General features: G+C 40.1%; 2 protein-coding genes across 5 annotated transcripts in view; one reads left to right on the top strand and one right to left on the bottom strand.

Moving 5' to 3' along the window:
• NCOA3 (nuclear receptor coactivator 3) overlaps positions 1-16,307 on the top strand; it is a 109,755-nt gene extending 93,448 nt beyond the window's left edge. For 2 of the 3 annotated variants that reach the window (XM_070420779.1, XM_070420780.1), the window contains 7 exons: positions 280-451; positions 6,802-7,095; positions 8,460-8,564; positions 9,849-10,095; positions 12,042-12,216; positions 12,558-12,699; positions 13,000-16,307. In XM_070420779.1, coding sequence (XP_070276880.1) covers positions 280-451; positions 6,802-7,095; positions 8,460-8,564; positions 9,849-10,095; positions 12,042-12,216; positions 12,558-12,699; positions 13,000-13,011 — 1,147 coding nt within the window. In that variant the 3' untranslated portion in view covers positions 13,012-16,307. The remainder of the gene's footprint in view (positions 1-279; positions 452-6,801; positions 7,096-8,459; positions 8,565-9,848; positions 10,096-12,041; positions 12,217-12,557; positions 12,700-12,999) is intronic. The other variant, XM_070420781.1, reaches the window with a different exon arrangement.
• Positions 16,308-17,036: 729 nt separating this feature from the next.
• SULF2 (sulfatase 2) overlaps positions 17,037-18,030 on the bottom strand; it is a 96,484-nt gene continuing 95,490 nt past the window's right edge. For both annotated transcript variants that reach the window (XM_070420777.1, XM_070420778.1), the window contains exon 21: positions 17,037-17,852. In XM_070420777.1, the coding sequence (XP_070276878.1) occupies positions 17,822-17,852 (31 nt within the window). In that variant the 3' untranslated portion in view covers positions 17,037-17,821. The remainder of the gene's footprint in view (positions 17,853-18,030) is intronic.

The following is an 18,030-nucleotide window of genomic DNA, read 5'->3' as shown; positions in this document are numbered from 1 at the left end:
TCAAAAGAAAAGTTCTATTGGGACGGTATCCACAAATTACCTGAAAGATGGGGGAAATGTTTAGCTAGTGATGGACATTACTTTGAATAAAGCACTTTTGATGTTTTTCTTGAAATTATTGTGTTTTCTTTGATTACAGAATCCACCATTATTAACCAGTACACCTAGTATTTATACTTAGTGTTTGAGTATTTGTTGCATATTAAAAATATTATGTGTAATTGTGATATTTTATTTTGAAGAGGAAAAGCATCATTGTAATTGCAAGTCTCTTTTTAGGCCACTCTTCAGGAATTCTCTGGATGATCTTCTTGGGCCACCTTCTAACCTAGAAGGACAGAACGATGAAAGAGCATTGTTGGACCAGCTGCACACGCTCTTAAGCAACACCGATGCCACAGGCTTAGAAGAAATTGACAGAGCTCTGGGCATCCCTGAACTTGTAAATCAAGTAGGTAGCGTTAACATGGAAATAGAAGAACATGTGTACACATCCCTGAAGCTATGCAGGTGCACGTGTGTCTTTCAGGTTACTTGTGTTACAGCACTACCTTCATATATACCAGCATTTAATTGAAAAAATGTACTTTATAATTGTGATATTATTTCCAGCACCCTACTATTTTATAAAGATGTCAGATTTTAGGCAACTATGGAAATGATCCAATAAAGCTACTGTGTAGTATTAAAAATGTTGCTTTCTACTTATGTTAGGTAAGTAACATAACTTGTTTTGTTAATCCTCACCTGAGGATATTTTTTCCATTGACTTAGAGTGGAAGGGGAGGGAAGAGAGAAGGGGAAGTGAGAGAGGGAGAGAGAAGCATCGATGTGAAGGAGACACATCTATTGGTTGCCTCCCACATGCTCTCTGACTGGGGCTGGGGATCGAACTTGCAACCCAGGTCTGTGCCCTTGACCGGTAATTGAACCTTTGACCCTTGGGCTGACGCTCTACCCAAATAGCCACACCGGCCAGGATAGTAACATAACTTTTTATTAAGAGTCCTCATTTTTATTATTTTTTAATCCTCACCCGAGGATATGTTTTTATTGGTTTTAGAGAGGGAAGAAGGGAGAGAAGGGGGGAGGTAGAGAGAGAGAGAGGGAGAGAGAGAGAAAGAAAGGAAAAGAAAGAAAGAGAAAAGAAAGAAAGAAAGAGAGATTGTGGATCAATTCCGCAACCTGGGTATATGCCCTGACCAGGAATTGAACCCATGACCTTTCAGTGTATGGGACGACGACACTCCAACCAACTGAGCCACACGGTCCAGGGCAAGAGTCCTCATTTTTATAATTACCTCTCTTTATTACCTCGCCAAGCAATATATACTCTGGGAAGGCAAGCTTTTTTAAAATGTTAAACAAAACCCATCTTTAATGGTAAATCTGTCATCACCCAGCACCATCATCTCCTATTCACAGTTACCTATGCAGTCTTAAAAAAATATACCATTCATAAGTCTGTATTTTTTGAAACAGATACATTTTGTAGTGTCTGTAGTGTCTGATTTATTTAAAGGTTGTGGAGGACTGGGCGCTGGTTTGTGCATTCAGTGATAAGCAGGAGAAATTGTTAAGGTGTTCTCAGTCTATATGGGACAAATGTGTACACAAAGTACATGGTGTGAATGAACAAGTTACAAAAGAAATACTGAACATGATTATTTAAAAAAAATTTTGCCACTCTATTTGCAACAGATATTCTTTTTTTAAATTGTATTTCTTTGATTTGGGAGATTGAACATACTTTGAATTTTTTTTGCCATTTAATTGTATTTTTTAATAATTTCCTGATGGCGTTTTTATTTTGTTTATCTGCAACAGTAATTTATGTTTAGTTATTGATTTGTTGATTCTTTCACTTAACAAATATTTGTCTTCTGTGTGCCAGTCTCTTATTAGATTTGGAGGGGAGCAATAGTGAGCAAATTAATCCCTGCTCCCAGAGCTCACATCCCACTTGGAAAACAGACATCAGGAGCCACACAGAAGTAGAGGTTATGAGAAAAGGCATTTGATACTATGAAACCTTTATCATAAAGGGGACCTTTCTTCAAAAAATTTTTAAAATTGATTTCAGAGAGGAAGGGGAGGGAGAGATAGAAACATCAATGATGAGAGAAAAATCATTGATTGGCTGCCCTTTGCATGCCCCCTACTGGGGTTTGAGCCTGAAACTCCAGGCACATGCATGTGCAAATGCCCTGAGGGGGAATTGAACCTGTGACCTGTTTCAGAGGTCGATACTCAACCACTGAGCCATGCCTGCCGGGCATAAAGGGACCTTTTCTTTTTTTTTTTTCTTTTTTCTTTTTTTAAATATATTTTATTGATTTTTTACAGAGAGGAAGGGATAGAGATAGAGAGTTAGAAACATCGATGAGAGAGAAACATCGATCAGCTGCCTCCTGCACATCCCCCACCGGGGATGTGCCTGCAACCCAGGTACATGCCCTTGACCGGAATCGAACCCGGGACCCCCCAGTCCGCAGGCCGACGCTCTATCCACTGAGCCAAACCGGTTTCGGCAAGGGACCTTTTCTTAAGGTCGTGTGTGCAGTGTCAAATTTTTCTCTAAAGAGTCATATTTGAGATGTAATTTGAAGTATGACTATTATCTAATGCAAATAGTTTTTCCAGTTTCTTTGTAGTGGTGGCTTGTTTATAGTTTTGTTCTTTAGTTTAAAATATTTGTGTTTTCAAACTCAGGATGATGAGATAAAGAATAACTGGGGTTTTACTTGAATGGCCAGGAAGGCTTTTTCTGGGGAGATGGCATATAAGTGACACCTGAAGGGTGAGAAGGAGCCAGATCTGCAAATGGCTAGGAGAAGAACATTCAGAAGAGGCACTGCTAACTCAACCTTAGGCAGGACAGAGCTTTCTGGGGGTTTCCAGAAAGTCAGCAAGAGCAGAGAGGGGTTGGTATGAGATGATGATGGAGAGGCAAATGGAAGCAAGGTGCCACAAAGCCATCTCAATGTAGCATCTTAATTCTCTACTACATTGGGAAGCCATGGAAGATTTTAAGCAGGGTACTGATGAAACCTTTCCTTTTTTCTTATAATTAATTTTTATTTTTAGCAAAGTAGTCTTGTAACTTAATAAAATGACACAAAATATACTTATTGAAGAATTACAGTCATTTGCCTCAGGGGTAGTGAAACTCAACTACTTATTTTGATGATATTTCTGAGTAATATGCTTATGCAGTTATTTGTTTATCAACTTTAGTCTATTGTATTCCTGATATGGTAGTTGACTACGCATTCATAGTTTCTCATCTGAGAATCTTGGGGTCAGATTTGCTTTGGAATTCAAGAGTTTTGGATTTTAGAAAGGTAATGGTCTATGTCTACCACACATTACACAATATCTCTGGTAGACTCTTGAGCAATACTCTGCTTTTGGGCAGTAGAGACTGTGATCAAACATGTTAATACTTTAACAGCAAGATACATAAATAGTCATGCTAACTGGGATGTACAGAAATTATGTATTGCTTCATATAAATTCAGGTTTGGTTTTGCTGTTAAATACATTTGTTGCTAATGAAAAATTGTTAGGTGGTTGTGTTTTAGAGCTTTACTGGATTTTTGGAATTTCAGATAAGAAATTGTGGATTGGCTTTTTTTATCCCCTCTTCTTCCAGTGCACATTCACATACCCATCGCCATTACATACACATGTGCACGTGTGCTCTTTGTACCTCCAATATAATTATGTCTTCTGTTGTTAAGTAGGTAGTCAGTATTTACATTATTTTGATTCATGACTGATCCAGGTATAGTTTGTATAGGGTTTTGTTTTTTGGTTATTTGTTCTGAGTTACTTGCCTTCTTTTTATTTGCTTTGTTTTTTACACACTGCTATGTCTCCCCAGATACTACAACAGAAGTACAAAATTTCTCTCATTTTTTTCTTCACCTTTTCAGACATTTCAATTCCTTCTCTCCCTCCTGTAGTTCTCTGTCCCTGTATTTTACTCTGCCCTTAGAGGCAGGTTTAATGATTATTAGTTATCACTCTTCTCCTATGTTGGAGCCCCAGTTCCTGAATCTCAGGTCATTTTTATTTATATATATATATACTCCTTTGTTTTTCTAAGTTACAATTTCTATTAACTTCTTCATCTCTGCTGCCTGAGATACAACATTTTGGGTCCACATATGTCTGAAAATACTTCCCACCTCCCCTCCCCCATATTAAATTCTAGGTTTAAAACGATTTTCTCTTAGGATTTGGAAGAAAATTTCCATAATTTTCTAGGGTTGCCATTGAGTCATATTCCAGTCTGATTCCCCTTTCTCTCTCTCTCTGTGTGACCCATTTATTCTCTTTGGAATTACGCAGGAACCTTTTCTCTCTGAAATTTCATGATGCTCTATCTTGGTATGGCTCTTATTTCATTCATTCTGCTGTGTATTAGATGCACAGATATTCCCCTTGGTTTGAGGGCATTTTCTTATATAAATTCTTTAATAATTTTATCTCTTCTGTTTCTTCTGATTTTTCTTTTTGGGGTGCCTGTTGACATGTTGGGTGTTATGTTGATGCTGATTTTTTTTTTAATCTTTGTTTTTAAATTAGTTTTTATTTGTTTGAGGCACTAATGTTGGAAGCTTCAGCATCAAATATCTGGTGATTTTGGACTACCTTTTTATATTTAAGAGTGATGCATTAAAAAGCAGGACCAGTCTTATTTCAGGACTCCTCAAATTGCAACGTGGATTTGTTGGCCCTCCATGCCCTCCACTCCCATTATATAGTTTTTCTAGAGAAGGTCCTCCATTTCTTGCCTGGAAATTTTTTTATTGCCTGGTTACATTTTGGGAGCTGGGCTAGAGAAATGAGTTGATGATCCCATAGTGTTAAGATATAAAATGATGAAATTCTAGAAATTATAAATATATGAGATTTTTTGTTTTCAGTCTCTGCCCTGCTCCTACCCTCTCCTGTGCTTGGTATCCCTGAACCCAGTCACTTTGGGGAGAGTAGGTAGAAGGTACAGACACTTGGCTATGTGGAGTTGGGGAGCAGGCTGAGGGCAGAGGGTAGTTGGCCCCCCTTGCCCTATACTCAGACTCTGACCAACTGCCTTTGTGAGCACTGTGCCTGACTGCTCTCCCCAAGGAGCCTCTGATTGACTTCTTAGGAGACATTTGCTCAATTCTTGTGTGTTTTCCTCTCAGGCACATGGGTCTCGGTTTCTCTGCTCTGTTGAGTTGCTCCTTTCACTTTCTGTCTTTCAGATACCTATTGAACTATTTGATCTTGTTTGCCTTCTTTAGTTTCATTGTTTTGTGGATAAATAGTACCTTTTTAATTTTTTGCTGTCATTTTAGTAGGGTTAGCAAGAGAAAGTTGGTAAATGTGCAGGATCAATTTGCTATGTTAAACCTATAGTAATTTTTACTGTATAAATTTTCTTTATAAAAAGATATCTCAGATTGCTGTCTGGAGAAGGGAATTGGATGATGGGACAAAGTAGAAATTCTACTTTGTAGTAACACAGATGCCAGTTACGACAAGATTTCGAGAGGTGTCTTGGAAAGGGCCACAGCAGTGGAGTGGAAAGAAGGATATACCATGTGCATAGAGGCAAAACTGACAGGACTTGGCCAACCGTGTGTACATGCATGTGCATACCCACACTTGGGCAGGGAGAATGGAAGAGTCAAAATTGCTGACTTAGTTCGGAATGAATGGTGTTGCCATATTCTATGTTGTGATACAGGAAAGACTGGAGGAGAATCAGGCTTTGGGGAGTGGGGCTGTCAGGAATCACAGCTTCTGTTTTCTGCATGTTAAATTTGAGATGCCTGAGACATTTAGGTAAAGATGTTATGTAGGCATTTGCATAAGCAAAATTAGAGTTCAAAGACGTTTGAACTAGAGACCAAAAAATTGGCAGGTGTTGCTAGTAGATGAAAACATCCAAGTAGAAAAGAGAGAAAAGAAGAGGACTAACAGACCTCCAGGAAGAGGCCCTCGAGGTGGGAGAAAAGCCAGGGTGGTGTCACAGGACAGTGGGGTGAAGTGTGCTTTAAGGCAAGGGGCTTGGTGAGGGTGTGGACTGCACACTTGGCTTTTTGTGCCTGTGGAAAAGAAGATAAAGGTGAAAGCAGTAACAACAGGTGGTTCTTGACTTAGCATGGCAGGCTCTTCCTTCCTTCAGAATATTTATTGGTACATCCTTTTTCTGTCACCCTCTTGGACATTATTTTGTACACATCCTTAGCAGAAGTGATGTTGGCACATAACAGGCACTTCATAAATAACTACTTGTTGAAGGAAGCCAACCTGCCCACTACTGACAAATGGTAGTGGATGACCATCTTTAGGTGAATACGCTGCAGGGGCCATGAGCTTTTGTTGATTTACCTAAATCACCTGTTGCAAACTTCAAAAATGTTCTTTTACAAATTACGTTAGAATTTTGTAAATATAGCATAGTGATTTTAATTGATTTATTTTATATATTGATTTATTTCATATATACCATGTTGGTACAGAAATCTAGTCCGGAACAAATAGTATTTCTCCAGGTGCTTAATACATTGTAGATATTTGGCGCAGAAAATGTTTGAGTGTCTATTTGTGTGAAACCACAGCTGTGAAAGATGGGGCGTGGTCTCTGTTCTCATGGGACTTCAGACATTAAACTTGGTTTTGCCTTTGGAACTCTACATCATTGTTCACATATATTAACTTTATTTTTCACCTTCTTTAGAGCATTTGATTTCAGTTGTTTTTCCAGATGTACTTCACTGTTCATTTATGTGTTTGATGTTTAAGGGACAAGCTTTGGAGCCCAAACAGGATGTTTTCCAAGGCCAAGAAGCAACAGTAATGATGGATCAGAAGGCAGCATTTTATGGGCAGATGTATCCAGCACAGGGGACTCCAATGCAAGGAGGCTTTAATCTTCAGGGACAATCACCATCTTTTAACTCTATGATGAGTCAGATGAACCAGCAAGGCAATTTTCCTCTCCAGGGAATGCATCCTAGGGCCAACCTCATGAGACCTCGGACAAACACCCCCAAGCAACTTAGAATGCAGCTTCAGCAGAGGCTACAGGGCCAACAGGTAACCAGTCACATGCTCTGCCTTGACCAAAGTGGCTTTACCTTTAGCCTCCTCTTCTTCAATTGTTTGTGTTCTTCAGGCCTTGTGTCACTGGCTCTCTAACTCTTGTCAACTAAAATCCTTTTGTTTTCACTTCTGTGTAACATTTTGTTTGTATAGATGGTTTCTTGTTAGGGGCTGTGTGCTAGAATTGGGTACTTTTTTATAAGAATAGTCTGATGTACATGTTAAAAAAGTCAGTTTCAGAGAGGATTGCTCTTGGGAGAGAAAAGTATTTCTAAGTGACTTTGTAGTCCTGGAGGTAGATAACTTCTATTTTTAAAAGTTTGTAATAGTAATAACCAAATATTTAACCCTGAATGACTTCAGCATTCTTAAAGATTTATTTTTTTATTTATTTAGAAAGGAAAAGAGAGGGAGGGAAACATTGATGTGAGAGTGAGACATTAGAAAGGAAAAGAGAGGGAGGGAAACATTGATGTGAGAGTGAGACATTGACTGGCTGCTTCCTGCATGCCCCCTACTGAAGATTGAGCCTTGAAACCCTGGCATGTGCCCTGACTGAGAATCAAACTGGCAACCTTTTGGTGCACAGGATGATGATGTCCAGCCAACTGAGCCATACTGGCTAGGGCTCAGCATTCTTTTTATGGAATCTGCTTTCTAGATGTTTTATAAAACTTGAGCTCTCCTAATATGCTAAGATAGGACATTTTTCTCATTGTTTCTTTAATCCCCAACAACTATTTTAAAACTTAAGTGTTTGTATTGTTTGCATTGCGGGTGTGCTGAGTTATCAGATGTGGCAGACTGAACCATATAAACAAGCGAGTGAATGAGTTTAGAATCCGGTGAGCCAGGCATGCTTCTAGTGTATGAGTATTTCTAAAAGTCAGTTTAGTGCTCAGGAAAGCTGTATTGTGCTCATGGTATCATTTTACTTTTTACAATTTTTTTCTAATAAAATTTACCTAGGAAAAGATAACAGAAGAGGTAGTTTATTCAGTGTTACTCTGACAAGTTAAAGCTGTTTCCCCAGTTGCCTAAACAATCCCAGAGAACATCTGACTTCACAAATCCTTTGCGTTCCTGTTGAAGATACTCTTTAAGCTGCAAAATTGCACTTACACTTTTCCTTCTGATGCTAAACAATAAAGTTTCATATGCTTGCTAGCCAAAAACTTTTCAGCATGAACTTTATCAAGTGTGGAAGTGTACTGCTTCAGCTTAGATTGACTTACCCAGGCTAATGGGTTTGGAAATACCATGGTATTGAACATTTGGAAATACCCTGGGTAGTGTTGAGGACTTGGAAAGGTATTAACATGTTCCATTTGCATCCTAACCAACCTGTCTCTCTCCAGTTTTTGAATCAGAGCCGGCAGGCACTGGAAATGAAAATGGAAAACCCCACTGCTGGTGGAGCGGCGATGATGAGGCCCATGATGCAGCCCCAGGTGAACTCCCAGGTAAGAATAAGTTTCTCGATGTTCAGTTTCACTGTCCTATGTCCAGCACAGGGTCTGGTGTGGCCTGTGCTTGGCTCTCATAAATGTTTATTAAATAAAGTAATTCCAAGTTTTTTTGTGTAAGAAACCATCCCGTGGTCTCATCACACTTTTCCTTTCGTTCTTTTCTCTTGCTGTTGACTGGGAAGAATCAGAAGAGGAAGGTTCTTTTATCAATACCACTGATTCGTGTTTTTTAAAATTAATTCCCATTTGCAGTCAATTGCTGTATTGTGAAAACAGCTGTCACTTCTTTTTAGGAATTTAAGATAATCTGTAAACTTTTCTCTGTTCTTGGATAACGAAACCATATGCTTCCTGGGCAACATTTGAAATTGTAAGAATAATAAAGAAGAAAATAAGTAAAACATAATCTTACTCTCGCTAATAACCTCTGAGATGATCTATTCCCCATAGAGGGAGGGATGATATTAAAGTCCTACCTCCAGTCCAAGGTGGAGACTGTATTAAGGTATTTTCTTAATGTGCACAAGGCAGGATAACACAAAAACCCTTTACTGTGGCCTGAAATGCTGTTCATAATTATTAAAAAACAACAGCGAAATGCTCTGTTTTCACTGTCTAGGTGCACTTGGAAGTACTGATATCTGTATTTCTTGATAATCAGACATCCTGTGTAAGCTAAGCTAGGGTGCCCTCCAAATCAGTAATAAAGGTTTGCTTTTGGAGATGGTGTCTCCCAGCTGGTAGAGCACAAACCAGCTTCCTTGCTCAGTGTTTTGATCCTGTCACCGCCGGATTTCCAGATAGCTTCTCCTTGCCTCTGCCTCCTCTTTCGGAGGTTTAAAGTGACTGTAAGACTACCTGGCATGGATTCCTGCTTTCCAAGTGTAACCCCGTTCATTTTTTTTCTCCCCTTGTTTCAAATCCCCTTCTCCCCAATACACTCTCAATCCTGCCCCTTTTCATTTTGTATTTTTTTTCATAGTTTCTGAAAAGTTTGAATAGATAAAAAGTTATCTATTTAAAGCTTGACAACTGTCTACTTTCATCTCCTGACCCCAAATAATTTCTAGGTCCCTCTTCTGCAAATCTTTACCCTCCTACCCATAGAAAGCCTTGATCATGATGAGAATTGTACATTTTTCCTTTTTTTGTAATTACATAGAAAGGCATTGGGGTTTTTTTCTCTCTGATACCTGATGTTTTTTGTGGGGGTACTATATGTATGAAATCGGCTGGTTCTTGCTCTGTGTGTGTAACTGATTCTTTCTTGGGTATTAGCAGGGGTTTCTTAATGCCCAGATGGTTGCCCAGCGCAGCAGGGAGCTGCTAAGTCATCACTTCCGACAGCAGAGGGTGGCGGCAATGATGATGCAGCAGCAGCAGCAGCAGCAGCAGCAGCAGCAGCAGACCCAGGCCTTCAGCCCACCCCCTAACGTGACCGCCTCCCCCAGCATGGATGGGGTTTTGGCAGGGCCTGCCATGCCACAGGCTCCACCCCAGCAGTTTCCATATCAACCAAATTATGGTAAATTTGACAATGAAAATGTCTGTCCCAAAGTAATATTACTAAGGACTTAAGATTTACTAGATCTGATGCTTATTAAGAACAAAAATACTATTCACTCCCTCTTGTTATTTCACAAGAAAAATGTAATTAAAAATAACAGAACAAAAATGTCTACTGCATTGCACAGGTAATTGTCATTGAGGTTGATAGTTTGTCATAGTTGAGTATGTTTTTCCAGGTCTTGGTTTTTTTTCCCCCGCTCTCCATATCTTAATTTGGAAAACTACCAAGGTGTTATCATGTTCCCCCCAATATGTCTCTACAGTCTCTGAATGCTTGGTCAAGTCAGAGAGTGGTGTGTTGTGTGGGCTTTTGAGTTCCTTTTATTGGTGACTGAGACATCTATTCTATATACATATCCTATATAATAAAAGGCCAGCAACTGAAACGGCGTAACGACCAATCGACCAGTCGCTATGAGGTGCATTGACCACCTCTAGGTCCCTCCCCACAGCCTGCAGGCTCCAATCGCTGGATGGCCAATGGGGAACCAGGGGGGGTGGTGGCGGGGTGGGACTGGGGACTTGCGAGTGGGCGGAAGATGGCCCTGATTGCAGGCTAGGTCTAGGGACCCTACCCACGAATGATTTTGTGCGCTGGACCTCTAGTATATATATAAAAGCCTAAGCAACCGTTACGACTGGACTGGTCAGCCGGTCGCTATGATGTGCACTGACCACCAGTGGGTAGGCACGCTGCTCAGCTGACCAACGGGTGCCAGGCACAGGGCTCATGGCTGGCTGCCACAGCTTGGAGACCACAGTGGAGTGGCAGCGAGCCTACTGAGAGGTGGCGGCGGTGGCGGCAGAGGCAGTGGTGCTGGGATGAGCAGGAGTGGCAGGCTGTGTTGGACTGCCCGTTTCTGCCCGATTCCCGCAGGCCACTTTGAGGGACCCCACCGGTGCATGAATCCATGCACCGGGCCTCTATCATTACAATAATGCTTATACCTCTTGGAGATAGTGGTATCTACTGAGATTACATTTCAGAATGCACCCCTGCCAGTTGGGGACAACAGCTCTTCTGCCCTCTATAGAGGGACAGAGTAATGTGAGTAGTGTAATATGGAGTCCCTTTTATACAGAGAGCTTACTGAAGTAACTACCCTTTAAGTTAGTGGTTCTCAACCTTCCTAATGCCATGACCCTTTAATACAATTCCTCATGTTGTGGTGACCCCCAACCATAAAATTATTTTCGTTGCTACTTCATAACTGTAATTTTGCTACTGTTATGAATCGTAATGTAAATATCTGATATGCAGGATGTATTTTCATTGTTACAAATTGAACATAATTAAAGCATAGTGATTAATCACAAAAACAATATGTAATTATATATTCAATATGTGTTTTCCGATGGTCTCAGGCGACCCCTGTGAAAGGGTTGTTCAACCCCCAAAGGGGTCGTGACCCACAGGTTGAGAACCGCTGCTTTAAGTGATCTAGGGCTAGGCAGTGTGCTTTTTGGTAGTAAGCCTGTTACTCTAGTTGGTGTCTTGGTGAGAAGCAAGAATAACTGGCAGGCAGCAGCCTGTAGCACTCGGTGTCTTTTTTTTTTTTTTTTAAATATATATTACTGATTTTTTACAGAGAGGAAGGGAGAGGGATAGAGAGTTAGAAACATCGATGAGAGAAAAACATCGATCAGCTGCCTCCTGCACACCCCCTACTGGGGATGTGCCTGCAACCAAGGTACATGCCCTTGACCGGAATCGAACCTGGGACCCTTCAGTCCGCAGGCCGACGCTCTATCCACTGAGCCAAACCGGTTAGGGCAACAGTCGGTGTCTTATACTTGTGACCTTCCCCTGCTTTTAAAAAAAAGAACATAAAATTACTATAGAAAGCTGATGTTCTAAGGAGTAGCATTTGAGCATTGTAATTTTTTCTTTCTTTTTTAAAGGGATGGGGCAACAACCAGATCCAGCCTTTGGTCGAGTGTCCAGTCCTCCTAATGCAATGATGTCATCAAGAATGGGTCCCTCCCAGAATCCTATGATGCAGCACCCTCACACCGCACCTATGTATCAGTCCTCGGAAATGAAAGGCTGGCCATCAGGAAACCTGGCCAGGAACAGGTGAAGAACAAGGACTTAAAAAGCAATTCGTATTCTAGTGCCAAACATTTAGATGATCTCTGCATTTTTGAGTTAAGTCTGTTTGAATGGAGAGATCAAAAGGCCTGGGTTCATATTGGAAAATGCTGTTTGGTGCATCCATTTTGTGAGTTCTTCCTCCCATGCATGTATCTGTGACAGCATTGAATACAGATAGCTGTGAAAAAGAGGGCAGGCTGTCCGGGAGTTTCCTCTCATGTCCTCTGCTTAAGTACGGTGACATTTGCAAAATTGTGATAGTCTCTGTGTGTATGTTCTGTGTTACTGAAATGACTCAGGGTAATTTCACATTTCCTTTGCAGTTCCTTCCCCCAGCAGCAGTTTGCCCACCAGGGGAATCCTGCAGCATATAATATGGTGCACATGAATGGCAGCAGTGGTCCCATGGGACAGATGAACATGAACTCCATGGCCATGTCTGGCATGCCCATGGGCCCTGAGCAGGTATGGGATCTGTTTTTCACTTTCTCGAAATGTTTTTCTTGATATCTGGAAGGAACCCAAGTCTCAACTGTAATCTAAATTCCTAGGTAGATTTTTAACTTCGATGTAAAACTTAAAAATATAGTCACTGAAAAAATTTTTGGCTTGAAGGCATTGGGCCACTAGATAGTTTTGATAATTTGAGATCTAAGGAATCTGACTCAGTCAGCCAGAACCATGTTGCAAGCCATCAGTGTAGATATAGGGATTTATTTTTTCTTATGCAGTGTTTTCACTCATGTTTCTTTTGGTTGCTAACAGAAATACTGCTGACATCTCCACACCAGGACTTCTGAAGAAATCACTGTACAAATGACACTGCACTAGGATTATCGGGAGTAAAGAATCATTATTCTAGGCACCCAGCTTTGAAGAAAGGACCAGCTTTGATCTTCATCAAGGGTATTCCAAGTGATGTCATTTGAATAGGACTGGATTTTAAGCTGAAGTGCGATATCCCCCTCCCCCCCCATGTATCATGGTGTTCAAAACAAATAGTTTTGGCATTCTGCTTCTTAGGGAGATGGTTCTGGAGGTAACGGAGTGTTACTGATCACAAAACACTCCTTTGGCCCTTCTGTCTGCCTGGCTATTCAGTACAGGACGTTGGGGAAATCAGGAGACATGAGAACATCTGGTTTCTCTAGTTGCAGTATTGGAGGAAGAGCCAGTGCCAGCCTTCATTTGTTTTTGTCACTACCAGGTAGTTCTGTTCCATAGGGTTGGCATTTCTGAATTCTCTTTTAATGATAGTGTTGGGTTGCTCCAGCCCTATTCTTGGTTGTCCTAGGCTTTAGTTAGGCTTTTTATTTGCTCCTAGCGTTTTGTCATACTTCACCTCCAGGAATTCTCCTTAATGTCAAATGGCCTTGTAGAAGGGGAAATGAGATGACAGTATTTAATTGCAGCAGTAGCAACTTTTCACATGCTAACGTGCCGCCGAGTGCACTTTATTTAAAAAATAGTGGATAAATGCAATATTCTTGAGGTCTTGAGGAATGGTGAATCACATTCCTGGTTTTTGTCTAATCTGTTGGATAAGAACTATGATTTTGTTGTTGTTGAAAGTACTGGTGTCACCGTTTGCCTATATGGTAGAGCAATAACGCTTTTTGAAAATAAACTGCAGAAAACCCAAGGCCAGGTACTGCATTCTGAATCAGAATTTCGCAGTCTTTCTGTGAATAGATTTTCTTTTGTAAATATGACCTTTAAGATATTATATCATGTAAAATATGTATATACTTTTTTTGTAGGTCACAACAGCTCATTTTTACAGAGTTTGTGAAGCTAAATATTTAACATAGTTGATTTCAGTAAGCTCAGTGTGGTGAGGTTACAAATAGAAGAGACATCCCTGAATTTTTTGGCCTGGGGGACAGGACAGCGATCCAAAGCTTTTCCTTCTCTCCAGCCTTAGATGCCTCGCTCTTTTCAGTCTCTTAATCTAAAAGCTTTTTAAAGAGATCATTTGTTTAGATGTAGGCATTTACATTTTTTTTTAAAATTCTTCTACCAGAACTAAGCACTTTGTTAATTTTTGGGGAAAGAATAGACATGGGAAAATAAACGTTTTAAAAAAAGGTATCAAGAATTTAAAAATATTAAGCAATTTGATTTAAAGTGGTCCATAAATAAAACAATAGCAATTCATGTTTTTTTTTTTAATTGGTGTCTTTTTGTCCACTTGAGGATTGCTCTAGGTTTTGGTTACTAGGACCTGAATCCCAATTGAGCTCTCAGGAGTGGAATCCTTGATGTGTGGTTTCTGATGTCTGCTCAGCTGTGCTGTCATTCACTAACATGATGCTTTCACCATCCCTGAGAATAAGAGTTGTGTCCTGGTAATTTTCGTAAGGACTCGGCCCCCGGAAGTCAGTTTTGCATGATTCAGAGCTGCAGTCTGAGGCCCGTTGCACTCCCTCCTTCTGCTACCCCTGCCCTTGTCTGCTGTCACCACTTCCTGACACTTGTCAGTTGGGAATAGAAAAAAAAAAAATCAGATTTAATTCCCTGTATCTGGCTTACTTTATTAGGTTCATATAATTGAATGAAATTGGGTTTTTGGACTATCTATGAATTTCAAATGTCTCTGTTAGCTTTGGTGTCACATCCTAGCAATAATTGAGAGCCAGTTAATTTTTATTTCACACACATTGAGCTAATCTTTCTAGGTGCCTCTAAGGTAAGATCATTTAATTTCTTTATGAATAAGTGAAATCGGTATTTCCAGAACCACCACTAGAATGGATTTGAGTCTGACACCCCATTCCCTCCTGCCCCGATAAAAATAAATCTAATATTGTAAATCCATCAACTTCCATCATAGTGGCCTGTACTTCTCAGATAACACATCCTCCTGTCCGGAGACAGAGACATAACTAAGTGTCTGTCTTTTTAGACACAGTTGTGTGAGGTATGTCTGAACCTTTCTTGTTTAAGTTGTGTGTGCGTGGGAGAAACAGAATGGTGCTCTTACCTTTCTTGACTTTTAAAAAAGAACAAAAAGTTTTGTGATTCTTTTCCTTAGTCCTGGCTCCAGGCTAACGAAGGCAGCACCCCTTTTTTATATGAAAAAACAAAAGTTATAAGTTTTTATATTTTCTACTTGTTCATTTTATTGGTGCAAACTTAAGATTCTGATTTTCTTTTAATAGATGCAATCTTTGAGATAATTTGTTGTTTTTAACCTTTATTGCCCTTTTATCTTTTTTGGATAATTCTTTGTACTCCTGCTGCCTACCTCTCCTCTCCCTACTTTTTTAAACCTTGGTATTTGTTGGTTGAACAGTATAAGTAATCTTTTCATCAGCTTTTAGAATGTGAGATATTTCCAATATACCTTTTTTGCTGAATCCAAAGATATATATATATATAATATATTTTTAAAGATCAAAATGATATAAAGGAGGTACATGTTTCTTCCTTTAAAAAAACAAACAGAGATTGTTAATGTTCATATTATGATGTCACTTTTCTAAGTTGTACATCTTGATGGAAAGGTGTAAATATCAATCAATAAGACTGCTTAATCCTATTCACTCCCCGAGGTGAGTTGCGGGTGTAGAGGGGAGGTACTGTAGAACATTGGTTTGCTGTCCTAAAAGTTCTTTGATCCAGAGATAGATGCAGCTGGAAAGTAACAGAATGCATTGCCCGTTACCCATATGCCTGTCCAGTTCCCTTTTTATTTGCAGAAGCCATGAGTTTGTTCCCAAGTGGGAGATGCAGAGGAGCAGGAGCTGCTGTTGAGCCCAAGGCAAACTGTTTAATGAGCAGGGTGTTCTTTTTTCCTTCTTTCTCTTCTTCTCTTTCCAATGTATGGGATTTTGAAGATGGAAATGTCATTCTGAGAGCAATATTTAAATTCTCAGGAATTGACTTAAAGTGTTGGGAATGAATTCAATCAAGTTTACATTAAATGTTGTTTTTTAAAGAAATCTAAACCATCCTTTAAACTGCAAAGACTCCAGACCACGTGGGATAACTTATGAGATGGTTGTGTGGTAAGCTATGACTGTTTTGCTGATCATTTGGGTGTCATTGTAAATAAAGGTTTCTATTTAAAATTGAAGCCAAAGAGCTTGCTTTATTTATTTAAAGAAAAATCCTTTTTGGATTAAGGGTGAAAAAGAAAGTTAAGGACTCTTATTTCAAATAATAGTAGCTGTATCTGTGAGGTTAAAATAATCCCCCCCCCCCCCCCCCCCCCCGAATGCTGCTTATTGTGTGCAGCAATAGAACAGCAAAACTGGAGATTATACTCTTCAAACTAGTTCCAAAAAGAAATCTTGAAAAGCATGGAATTGTTCTTACAAAAGGTGAGCTATAAGGGATCATCTATTGAATGAGAAATGGGTTGGATCAGTTGATGGCTGAGGTTCCTCCTGTTTCTAGCAGCTATCTTCACCAGGTTAGAAAGGGGTTAGCAATTGCTTTGCATTTGATTTAACACATTTTAAAAATGAGGTCCTAAAGCTGGTGTAATATGAGACTTACCTGTGAGTTCCTTGAAATATGGTAAATTTTAGTCGTTAATTTGTAACCTCTGTTCTCCCTTAAAAAACCACTCAAGTCCAGGGTGTCTCCTTTGAAAAAGCTGTTGACTGGTGGTGTCTTGAGTGATTTCAAGGGGGAAAAAACCCACAAAAAAGCAAAACAAAACTCCCAAGAATAGCCTTTTACAAAATGTCAAAGGTTACCTCATACTGACTTCTGGTCATTGGCTGAAGTTCTGAACATTGTATGACACTACTTAGACTACAAAATTTCTTTACAAATACAACTTCATTAAAATGTGGGATTGTACATCAACTTCATTTCTTTTCAGTACTTCCGAAAACATTGGTTCTGGGAGAGAGAACACAGGCATAGGGGCCATGGTACCTGGTTGGGAACAGAACTGTCCACACTGCAGGGCTTTTCTCTCACACTGGCCACAGCGTTTATTGACACCACCACGCTTCAAAACTGGGTTTCTTCTTAGATCCCCTAAGTTCCACACCGGTTACATGTAAATAGTCACATATTTACAGTGAAGTCCGTTTCTTCAGAGGCAGCCAGGGCTCTAGTGCTAGGTAAGTGTCACTTCTTTGTGCTATTGACTTGCTATCCGACTGTGCACCGTCCAGCATCTGCACGTTGCCTCTGTCCTGCCTCTTAGGTCGTTCTTTGCGACAAACCAAAAGATAAGAGGATTTAAAATAGGGTTGGTCTTCCCCTGTGACTTAAAAAAAAATATTCCAGTGACTTTTCACCTTTTGGGAAATTAAAAAAAAAAATCTCTCTTTGTTCTTTTTCCCTTGTGAGCCTTGGAGAGGGTTAGTGGTGACTTTTTTATGAAAATGCATTTTGTGCAGCTGGTGAGGTACAATCCAAAGCAAAAGCAAGGGCAAAAATGGACTTCCTGAAGTAGCACTACTCGTGGTAGTTCTCTTCCAGAATTTGCCATGTTGACTGAAAGCAAGTTCTGTGTCTCTCAGGTCTCCTGGCTAACAGCATAGTCTGCCTGGAATCACACAGGGTTTTGCATTGTCTGGATGGTCAGATGATGCCTCTGTTTGGGAGGTCCATCCCATGCTGCTTAGCCTTCCCAGCCTTCCCACAGTTGTCCCCTGTGGAATAAAGCAGACTTGCCTCAGTATTTGATTGTCATGCTGCTATGATTACTCAGTCCTACAGCTGCGCCAGCTTTGCTTCAAGGATGTGGCTGCTGAGAAGGAGTATTTCTAGGTCCCTCAGACCAGGCTTGCTACCACCTCATATCTACATTGTCAGTTGTTGGCATTTAAA

The sequence above is a fragment of the Myotis yumanensis genome, unplaced genomic scaffold (genome assembly GCF_028538775.1).
Source record: "Myotis yumanensis isolate MYYU_CA2020_CCGP unplaced genomic scaffold, mMyoYum1.0.hap1 SCAF_7, whole genome shotgun sequence".
NCBI lineage: Eukaryota > Metazoa > Chordata > Mammalia > Chiroptera > Vespertilionidae > Myotis > Myotis yumanensis.
The sequence above is the reverse complement of the archived record's forward strand: the minus strand, read 5'-3'. Positions and strand labels throughout refer to the sequence as shown.